The sequence below is a fragment of the Castanea sativa genome, chromosome 10, assembly GCF_040712315.1.
Source record: "Castanea sativa cultivar Marrone di Chiusa Pesio chromosome 10, ASM4071231v1".
Taxonomy (NCBI): Eukaryota; Viridiplantae; Streptophyta; class Magnoliopsida; order Fagales; family Fagaceae; genus Castanea; species Castanea sativa.
In genome coordinates this window covers 27,879,239-27,890,093 of record NC_134022.1, presented here as the reverse complement: position 1 = coordinate 27,890,093, position 10,855 = coordinate 27,879,239, and the positions used below count along the sequence as shown (strand labels likewise).

Sequence of the window (10,855 nt, the reverse complement as noted above, 5' to 3'; positions counted from 1 at the left end):
AGTGTATTATTACAAGCACTTTACAATAAACACCCCAATTAAATATTGTTTCAACTTATTTATTCACTTTTTTTTAATTTATAATATTATTTTACTTCCTCAAGAATCTCAGACGGTGTGTCAGTCACCCGCCTTCTTCTTCTTCCTCATCAGTTCCACAATCCTTTGAAGATTTTTTAAATTACTTCACCAAATATTCAGACACAAAAACCCAAAAAATGGGATTTAGATTCCACAATCTCAAATCCCTATACAGAACTTCAATCTCAAAGCTGTCACACACCAATACCCACAAGAACAAGAAATTCCACCCAAACCCCATAATTTTCCAAACTCTGAATTCCCATCTTCAAACTCTCTCTGACTCTGAAACCCACAAATACAATCACCCAGTTTACAAAATCCCCAAAAGGTGGCATCTGGGCCATTCCCACCATGGCCATGATCAGGAGGACCAAAACCAACAATATGGGAAGGAGGGTGAGAATATATTCCGGTTGGGTCTAGCTGCTGACATTGGTTTGGCTACTGGAAAAGCCTTCACTGGCTATCTTTCTGGTAGCACTGCCATTATTGCTGATGCTGCACATTCCGTTTCCGATGTGGTAAACTTTAAACTTTAAAGCTTGCCCATGTTTTGTTTTTGTGTTGAATGGTTGATATTGTTATTATATTTTTTGTTGCTTTCCCATGTTGTTTGTTGTGGTGAATTGCTGGAGCTATGGAATTGTGTATGTTGTGCAACTTAATATTAAAGTAAAATAAAAAAGTGTGTGGCTTATGTTATTGCATATAATGAAGTGTTTGTATGAGCCGGCAAATACAGAAGATCTTTTTTTGTTTTGTAGTTTTCGTAGTTTCCACTTCAGAAACAAATAATCTGACCAAGAAAAGAAAGGGAGGCAAATGTTAATAGCATTGCTAGTTTTCAATTATCTTTAACACAGTGTTTGCTTTGACGGAAATCATTTTTCAGAATATGTTAAAATGTTAGGTGCAACAACAACAATGAGCCTTAATCCCAAATTTTTGCAGTTGGCTATGGATCCTTGTAAGAAAATAACATATAAAGGGCTATTTTTTTTGGGCTTTTGAGAAGTGGAAAACAAGTTTCACCGCTCCCTTTATTCATTTGTGGTGTCAGTGCCACCACCACTGCTACCACATTGCCATCATGCCATTTCTGACACTACCATCAGCTACACCTCATTGCCGCTACACCACCATTGCTACCACCATCAAGTGTGGGTTTGTTGTCAATTTGGTTCCTGAAGTTCGTATTTACTTTTATCAATGGAGCTTTTCCTTCTAAAAGATATTAACCTTGCTTTTGTTAAACATGAAGTGACATGTCTTACTAAAAAAAAAAGTTCGAACCCCCAGTTGGGCAAGTTGGTACCTCGCCAAGTAATGCTTGGGGAACCGGGGGGGGGGGGGTGTTTGGGTTTGAGCTGCTGGGGTCGCAGCATATATATTGTGTAAATATTTCTAACCATTTCAAAAGGAAAATGAAAAAAAAAAAAAAGTGATATGCATTTGATTTGAAATTGAAAATGACATTGTCTTAGTGAAATTCCATGATATATGTACGTGTGTGTGTGCCATTTTCTCCAAAGTTTTTATTATATTATTTTTAATGAGAAGTTTCACTAAAATTTTCAACCCATGAGCATGTGACTTGGCATTTAATGGTGCAAGGTCAGTGAATTTGGAAGGAAAAGTTGCATTGATAATAAATACAAACTTCAGAGACCAAATTACACAAGTTTAAGCTCCTGGGCAGGGATCAAATTGACAGAAAACCTAAATAAGTAATGGTAGATATCACTTATCTCAAATAGTTTTACACATTAACAGAGGGACCATTTAATGGTAAGGTTTAATTATTCATATAGACAACTGTACTAACACTTGGGCGCATGTCCATTGTTATTTTGTGATTGTTGCCAAAGTAGGTGTTGATCTTGCAAAACCATGTGCCTTAAGTGTGGCCTAAACATTGTTTAGCCGAGCTTAAGTTTATTGCCTATATTATTAGGTGTTAGATCATATTCATTGGAGTTAAAAGGCATTGTGAATAGGTTTACAATTCTTTGAGGCAATGGAGAATCACATTTAATTTCCTATGTGCTTTTTTCTATCTAGGTCCCTCACCATAAATTGATGATCAATGTTTCAATGTATTAGAGATGAGTAGTAAGCATGGACGTGGTAATTGCTAATGTTTATTTTACATTAAAATTAGAGTATGCTAGGATCTTGAAAGATTGCAAATTTCATGGAAAAATGTAATTTCTTGATTGTTTGCTACTTTCTTTGTGTATATCCATTATGATGTTCTTATATTGTCATCATCGTATTTTGTATCATTGCATCATGTTAACGTGCAGCTCGATTTGGCATAACTGATGTGCAATTTTTATTTCCTCAATTAGTTGTTAGTTGTTTTGAAGAAAATTTATGCATGAATGCCTCTTTGTATCTTAATGTCTATATCAAGATAATGACATTTACTTCATTTACTTTTTGGTAACCATCATCATATCTTTTTGTCTTGCAGGTTCTTAGTGGCATTGCTCTATGGTCATATAAAGTTGCAAAGGCTCCAAAAGACAAAGAACACCCATATGGTCACTCTTGATTTGTACCTACACGCTACTCCATTAATCTCAATTTATGTATATATAGCAAAATGTTTTATTGCCATTTGCTATTGGTAGTTATGCGTGTAGTAAAATATGATAGAGACCTTTTCTCTTGGCAATGCTTCCGCAATTATACAATAGTTTTTCTTCCTTGCTTTTCTTTCAGGACATGGTAAATTTGAGACTCTTGGAAGCCTTGGAATCTCTTGCATGCTTTTGTTAACAGCTGGTGGCATTGCATGGCATGCTTTAGAGATTTTGCTAGTATGATTGCTTTTCCTCTCTCTTCTCGCTTTGATTCAAATTTAGGTCCTCTGCGACTTAAACATAAATCTCTATAGGAGTTAAAGGGACTTTAAATAATTTTAATTGTGGAAAATTTTAGAGTTTGAAATGAAATCTTGATTCAATTATGCAGGCAATGCTGTCATCACATCCTGAAATAGTTGATCAGCCATTTTCACATGAGCATGTGCATAGCCATCTTCATAGTGGACACCACCATGGAGTTGGCATGGATCATCCCATCCTGGCTTTGAATATGACTATTGTATCAATTTGTGTAAAAGAAGGGTACCAAAGTTGTTGATATCTATTAATTTTTGAACAATTTCTTGCTCATTTTCTTTATTTTAATAAAATATATTTAGTTCCATTGGACATTTTCTTAATGTTATTATTATTTGGATCGGTTCCTATATTAATGAAAGCCTTAGCAAAACCATTTAGGCTGTTTAGATGAACTTTGTTTTTTCTATTTTTCACTTTTCATGGCCACATTTTCTTTTAAATTTAAAACTGTTAATTTCTTAATTAATTTGCATCTTTGACACCTTGTTTGCCTTGTCATCACCCTCGTTGAGCTTCAAGTTGAAATGTATCACTTAATGTTGGTGCAAGTGATCCCTCTTGTGAATTATATCAACTGGTTCTTTGTCTTTCTAGGTATTAACGTCACATCTGTGCTGACTGCTCATTTCTAACTTTATTGGGAATTTCTCTGTTTGTGCGTGTGTTTTTTTTTGTTGATAAGTCTCTCTGTTTGTGTGTTTCAAAGCTATTCTTTGACTTTGTTTTATATTTTTTCAATGTTATTTCCATAGGCTTTATTGGATAACAAAACGGGCTGGAGAAAAGCAAGGCAGTGGGCTGATGAAAGCAAATGCCTGGCATCATCGTGCAGACGCTGTTTCATCAGTAGTTGCTCTCATTGGTGTTGGTAAGGAGCATTGCCTCTTCTAATGAATATTCCGTTTGGTATTAGTAAAGTATAAATCTGATATTTTGCTAATTGTTCTGTAGCTGATTAGTTTAATATCTTTACAACTCTTCAATACCTACAGCAGTAGTTTGGACGACACATAATTGAGTTCAATTGAGGTCAATAGTAGTTGCAAAATGTGTTTATTGTGTGTGTTTTGTAGAATATGAGACACTGCTGGTTTGTATATGTGGCTTAATGTTTCGCCATAACTGTATCATATTGGTTCCTTAATACATGAGTGAAAATCCTTTTATAGTTGATGGTAACAATACTGCAACTAAAGGGGACTTGATTAAAGGTCACTGGTGCTGCTTGATATTTCTATATTCCATCTCTCATAAGTGCACCCAAAAAAAAAAAAATATCAGTACTGTACAATATCAGAATCTAATTTTTGTAATGTGGAGAAAATCTGTTTCAGTGATTGAAACTTGGAAGGGGCTGCGATTTTTTGAGGCAAGTAATACCATAACTCATGATAGATATTGATATTTCTGATAGAAACTGTCACAGATGTAGGTTATGTGTCTTCAAAGAAAGCATGAGCGATTATTTCGAAAGGAGAATTCAGAGATTATAAATGTAATTAATCTCTGTATTGCTTAGGCAGCTAATGAAGTTGACCCACTAATAAAAAAAAGTTAATGAAGTTAATCTTTTCATTTCACTTCCTCTGTTTCAATATGGCGTGTTTGCTGATGCTATCCTGTGATGTTTTGTGCCAGTCCTGCTCTCTTTTGGGTTCAATATCCAGGGAGAGTTGCTTGTTTATTATATTTTTTCTTTTGTTTAAATACATATTTTTCAAAATGGATCTTCTAACATGCTTATCAAAATCCATCTGCGGTTGATTGGAATTCGGAGAAATGATGAGCGATACAGTACATGCGCACTATTTTGTCTTCCTTTACAAAATTTTCGTGGAAACCTGGTGCTGTTCAATCTTGTGAAATTCACTAACCTAGTACCATTTATCTCAACCTCAGGAGGTTCTATTCTTGGAGTTAAATTTCTAGATCCCCTAGCTGGAGTTATTGTCTCAGGCATGATCCTAAAAGCTGGGCTTGAAGCTGGGTATCAGAGGTATGTTATTAATTTTACTATGGCAATGTCTGCGCTTTTCACATGGTTTCTTGCTATGGACTTTTCAGTGTGCCATTTGGACTGTCAAACTTTAGTTTGAAGAGGTCATACTTGTTAATTATTAGGAAAAATTATTTAGCAGCCAAAATATGTTTAAAACCTTGAATCTTTGCATCTGTATCTTTTTGTCAAAACTTTTGAATGGTTGCATTGTTTCCCATAGGGTTAGATTCATCATGCTTATGTGAAGCCTTTTTTATTGGACAAATTTTGGCTGTATCTCTTGAAAGTATTCAGATAATTGTAGGTGGCCATACAATCTCCTCTCTTCAGTTTTCTTGCAATTTATGGAAATCATTGAGAGGTGTAAATGGCTGGCAAACCATTTCACTCACTGTTAAGACTTGTAATTTATAATCCCACTTTAGTATGCTGTTTTATCAAATGCCCAATTGTCTTTCAATTAATGTTGAAAGAAGGTATATATTGTGCTTGGCTAAGTATAAGAAAATATACTTTTAATAAGTTCAGCATGAATGTGATGAGTTCTTTTGGTCCAACTTTTAGTGTTTTGGAGCTCGTGGATGCTGCAATCCCAGGGGAACATTTGGATTCTATTAAACAAACAATACTTCAAACTGAGGGTGTCAAGGTAAGTTTCAAATATGATTTATACAGTTGCTGGAAAAGTTGTTGGTATTCCTTGATCTTTGACCTTCATTTGGTTATTTGTCTTGTATGGGCTATAATTATATATTTGTGGGTTTTATTATTATTTTTATTATTATTATAGAGCACCACTACTCGCCAAATTAGTTGTTTGTTACCTGATTTGTGGTTACACTTTTACTGGTGGGCATTGTGTATTACTACATATGTTTGAGGTTAGAAATATGATTGATTCTTTAGTAAGTGTTCACATCATATTGGATTAGCTTCCTCTATTTGCTTATGAAACTTTCAAATCTATCTGAATTTAGATTGAGCCTAATTGGATGATAAAACAATTTGAATTGTCACTAGGCACACTTAGTATGTCAGCTTTGTCCCTAGCTTGGTTCAATGAACTGGTTGGTGCAATGTAATGGTGGCCGGATGGTTATAATAATGTTTGAATGGATCTGTCTGCTCTCTCTCTCTCTCTCTCTCTCTCTTGCGTAGAGGATTCTCTGTAATAGTTTGTTCAAAATATAACGAAACATATGGAAATCTATGATATTTTAGAGCAAATAAAAGCCTTGTTGTTTAGATGTCACTTCAGAACTCTTTGAACACACGTGAAATAATTGCTTAACTCTTTGTTTGAAGTTGTATGTATAAAAAATTGTATGAAGTTCTAAGGAGTAATCGAACTCTTACAAGCTGACTACAAGTTCCAAAGAATGGTACTGGAGATTATTTTTTTCCAACATAATACTATTAATATTGATCACAGTTTGAATTGGAATGGCCTATAGAACTCCTACCATACCTATTGAGGATTAATTTCTTTTACTTATGGAACTTACTTTGCCATCAGTTTGCCCATTTCTGTTGATATTTTCAGTTAGGATCATGCTTTTCTGAATATGTGCTGACATTGTTTATAGGGATGCCATCGGATGAGGGGAAGGAGGGCTGGTTCATATCTGTATCTTGATGTACATATTGAGGTTGGTTCTCCTAATTATTACAGTCTTTTATGCTTTATAGTTTATAAAGCTAGAAGTTTGAACACAAAACTACATGTATGATATTGGCAATCATATTAAGTGCTACTTTTGCTTGCAGGTTGACCCTCTTTGTAGTGTTAGTGCTGGACATTACATTGGTGAAAATGTTCGTCATCACATTCACAAATCCCACCCTGAAGTAGCTGAAGTTTTCATTCACATAGGTATTCTGATTGGTTTTTTTTTTTTTTCCTAAATTCTTCCAGACAAACTATAGAGGCTGGTGTCAGTGGTCTGTAAGTTCTGCAGTAGCAAAGAGATTTTGGAATGAAGAATAGATGGATGTTAATGTCACCCAACTGATTGTTCTTATTTGGAGATGTATTCTAGCTTGGTGGTCACTTTAGTGTTTTTTCCTCCTCTCTTTATATGCCAAATGATTATAGAGGTCATTGGTGGTGAATGCATCATTGTCAATTTTTTTTTTTTTTTTTTTTTTTCTATTGTATAGAAAATAGAATTCGTACTCTAGTTCCTCTTCTCATTTTTATGTTGGCTATACTGTAAATATCATATAACAACCAGAAACAATAGAGAAAAGATGCAAATCCACAACTAATTAAGAGCAACGTCTAATGTTTGATCTGCCATATGCCACAACCAATCAAGGTAGACAACTACATTGAAGAAGACGTAATATCTATCTAAGTATGCTTGCATATCTGGCTAATAAAAATTTGTCATTTTATCATTTTTTATTTATTTTTTATTCTCATATATCTTTTTACTGTCATGTTATGTCCTCATCACTTGTTCTAATTCCTTGTAGATCCTGCAATTTCACAAATCTCTGTGAGTATAGCTGACCAGCAAGAAAGTTCTAAGGGAACCAAGCAAAATATAAATATTCCTGCAGAGGATAAAGACATTGATGCAGTTGTTTCCAATGTCATCTTGTCAAGGTTTCCTGAGGTACATTTCTTATTGGAGTCATTTTATAAGTTTCTTGTCAACTATGCTTTACTTTGTAGTGATGTCATGATAGATGAATTCATTGGAGACCTATGGGCTCCACTCTCTGTGGTTTTTGAGCATTTCATACTAGCATGTTCTACGTCTATGAAGTTAGTAAATTAAGCTAAAAACTATCAGGTGGCCCTTTACTTTTGTTTAGCTCCATTGTTTCCTTTCAAAAAGAGCTGACAACATTTTTATATAGTTTGATTTATATTGAACATGAATAGTACAATTTGAACTTTCTTTGAATGGTTTTTGAGTCTCATGCCCACTTATAGGTGCAACATATAGTGATGCACTGATGCTGCTTCAACCCATGTCTGAGCTAGAGGCTTTGGTGCAGGGTGTTTCCAAAACCCACGGTTACATAGTTGGAAGTTGGTGTCGAGATCGTAGGGTAAATCAGGGTTATGTTATGACTTATGAGCATTAAATGATAATTGGGTTCTATTTGTTGCACAGCATCAAATGTGCTTTAGTGGGGAAAAGTACTAGTAAAAGACAGCTGCACTTGCAGTTACACCAAATATGTTACATGAAAATGACAATTGTGATTGGGTTTCAGAAAATGGTTGTTGAGCGCGTAACTCACCACTTGTTGCAAGGCAAGCTTTTACTCCAAATTGAGGTCTCTATGCCACCAGAAATGTTGATACGGTAAAGCTTGTAGTAATCCAACGTTAGTGATTTTCTTCAAAATGATGTTATAGTCAGTCACACACTCCAAAATATTTGATCGTTTCTTTTCCTTAATACCAGGGATGCAAAGGAGATGGCAGAAGAAGCAGAAAATGAGATTTTGAAGGCAGCCTCAAATATCATTCATGTAAGCATTCAGCTACGTTTGGGGCATCCAATTCCACAGTTGAACCTTTGAATAGCAGGAGTGTCACAAAGTGGAAAAAAGACAGAATATCTAACCTAAATAGTTAGGGACAAGTAATAAATAAGAATGCTGAAGCACTAACATACTATTCCTCAGGACAAAAGGGGTATAGTGGGGAAGAAAATTATGCCAAAATGAGGTGTGACAATCCAGAGAAATTTAGTTTATTTGGAGTTGTTTATTTTGATAAATATTTTACCCTGCTGAGGCAATTTTACATGTAATCTGTTCATTTCTTTCACGTACTGTAGAGATCCAATTCCCGTACTGGGACGTTGTGAGATTTGTTCACCTCCAAGCTTGTTAATAGTCCATTTTTAACAGGTTAAAATGAAATTGAAAGTTTTGGTTACATGTAATGATGAGTTTTGTGCAAATTGTGCATTTTCTGCTTGATGGGTTCGTGTTTTTCATTCATAAATTTCATATACACACAAGTCACTCGTTGGTTAACACTTATTTTTACAACAACAATACTTAGCATATGATTGGGTAACGCGGGATGCGTTCAGCGTTTCCCCTTCATTTTTTTTTTTTTTTTTTTTTCACTGCCCATCTGTCCTTCAGGAGACAAAAGTCACTGTATGTGTACTGTTTAAGTACTGTTCATATACTTGTCAACAATTTTTAATTAAAAATGAGTTTCACGATACTATTTACACATTTAAAAATTATTTTGTTACGGTGTTTTTAGTTGTCGGACGCTTAAACTCTGCTAACAGCATTCATCTGTCTAGTTTTAACTTATGAGCGTGGTGCAAATCACTATTTTTCTATGCATTCTTTTCTTTCTAGAAATTAGAGATGTATAAAGGCAGGACAATAACTAGTTCTTGATTTTCTCTCTTTTCAGTCTTCTACATTTTTTTGTTTTTACTTTTTACTACTTTAGCAATTATCATTTAACATTTTCCAATCCACAAATTTTGATTAAAAGAGAAACCTCAGTCCGCTATAAAGGCATAGATTACTGGTTTTTCTGTAGCATAGGGCCTGAAATATTCAGTAATCATGTTTTTCAATGGGTTTCCCGACAAATTATAATTTACAATTAATATTCCACCTTTAATGTTTAATCTCTAATATACAAGTTCAAACACAAAATAGAAAATTCCTGGCTTTCGATTTGTTTTACCATTTGCATTAGCAGCCCATAGATTTCACTTTCTCTTCTACTCTGCTTGTTCTAGATAGATTTATTATCACCTTATTATTAATAAAAAAAAAAAAAATTTCCTCTCATTCCCCAAATCAAAAGGGCAAAGCATACTTTTTTAGCATAATGATATATAATTACATTGCAAATTTTTGAAAAAGAATAAACCTTGAACATGATTAAAAGCATTTGATATATAACTCGACTAAAAATTTAAAGAGTGTGCACCACCCGTTAAATCATCTATTTTTAAAAATATTTTTTTTAAAATTAAAAATTATCAATACTTTTTTAATTTTTGAAAAAATATTGATAAAAATAATTAATTATTGTGTACAAGAGCAAAATCCAAAAAAAAATTATCAAAAGGGCAAAGCATACTTTTTTAGCATAATGATATATAATTACATTACAAATTTTTGAAAAAGAATAAACCTTGAACACGATTAAAAGCATTTGATATATAACTCGATTAAAAAAAATTTATCAAACCCTTTCTAAACAATATCAAAATTTCCTTGTAATTTTCCATTAAAATTAATAAAAAAAATTCTTGCCCTTTCAAACGATTGACGTGTACAATTTTGTATATTATCATAAGGAAGATATTATAAAAATACAAAAAAAAAAAAAAAATCAAAGCAAATAAAAGACAAAATGAAAAGAAGGAGAGAGAGAGAGAGCCATTGATCAGATAATTGTAGTCTGAATTGTATTTAGTCGACATCAATATCTTCCGAAAACAATCTCATCACGTCAGTAGCTCCGACTCAGATTTTACCAAATACCAAAAACCAAAAAAAAAAAAAAAACTTCGCTTTTAAGATTTAAAAACAAATATAGGAAAGAGTGAGTGGGCTCAGAAGGATCCATTGGTAAGGTTTTATAATCAAAGGGATATTTGCCCTCAGAAAATAGGTAGTTTTTTCAACATCACTGCCCCCCTTTTCCACATTTTCCTAATAAAAACAGTGATAATTCCCTAACCATAAAACATATAAACATGAAATTGTGAATCAAACAAAAATATAGAACAGAGAGAGAGAACAAAAATATAGAACAGAGAGAGAGAGAGAGATGGGATTGGTAGGCTGATTGTAATTGGGGTTTTGAGGTGAGTATATATAGGAGCTGATTTTCTGAATTAGGGTT

At 33.7% G+C, this 10,855-nt stretch overlaps 1 protein-coding gene and 2 non-coding genes across 4 annotated transcripts; 1 reads left to right on the top strand and 2 right to left on the bottom strand.

Annotated features, from left to right (window-relative positions):
- Positions 1-106: 106 nt before the first annotated feature.
- LOC142611850 (metal tolerance protein 2) lies at positions 107-8,838 on the top strand. Of its 2 annotated transcripts, none has more exons than XR_012840133.1 (12): positions 107-605; positions 2,561-2,630; positions 2,812-2,909; positions 3,064-3,218; positions 3,749-3,864; positions 4,896-4,992; positions 5,560-5,644; positions 6,582-6,644; positions 6,763-6,868; positions 7,474-7,616; positions 7,940-8,058; positions 8,227-8,310. XR_012840133.1 is itself a non-coding variant. In XM_075783989.1 (12 exons), exons 1-12 carry the CDS (start codon positions 219-221, stop codon positions 8,536-8,538), a joined length of 1,530 nt encoding a protein of 509 aa, XP_075640104.1. In that variant the 5' UTR covers positions 107-218; the 3' UTR covers positions 8,539-8,838. The 2 variants fall into 2 exon arrangements, 1 of the variants encoding a protein (XP_075640104.1); XM_075783989.1 differs by lacking the exon at positions 7,940-8,058 and adding an exon at positions 8,421-8,838 and having other exon boundaries at positions 8,227-8,318.
- A 1,549-nt stretch (positions 8,839-10,387) lies between these two features.
- Positions 10,388-10,465, bottom strand: LOC142614332 (small nucleolar RNA Z155). The gene has a single exon (XR_012840410.1). It is a non-coding gene; the product is annotated as a small nucleolar RNA Z155 (small nucleolar RNA).
- Positions 10,466-10,554: 89 nt separating this feature from the next.
- On the bottom strand, positions 10,555-10,649 carry LOC142614326 (small nucleolar RNA R41). Its single transcript, XR_012840404.1, has one exon. It is a non-coding gene; the product is annotated as a small nucleolar RNA R41 (small nucleolar RNA).
- Between the last annotated feature and the right edge of the window lie 206 nt (positions 10,650-10,855).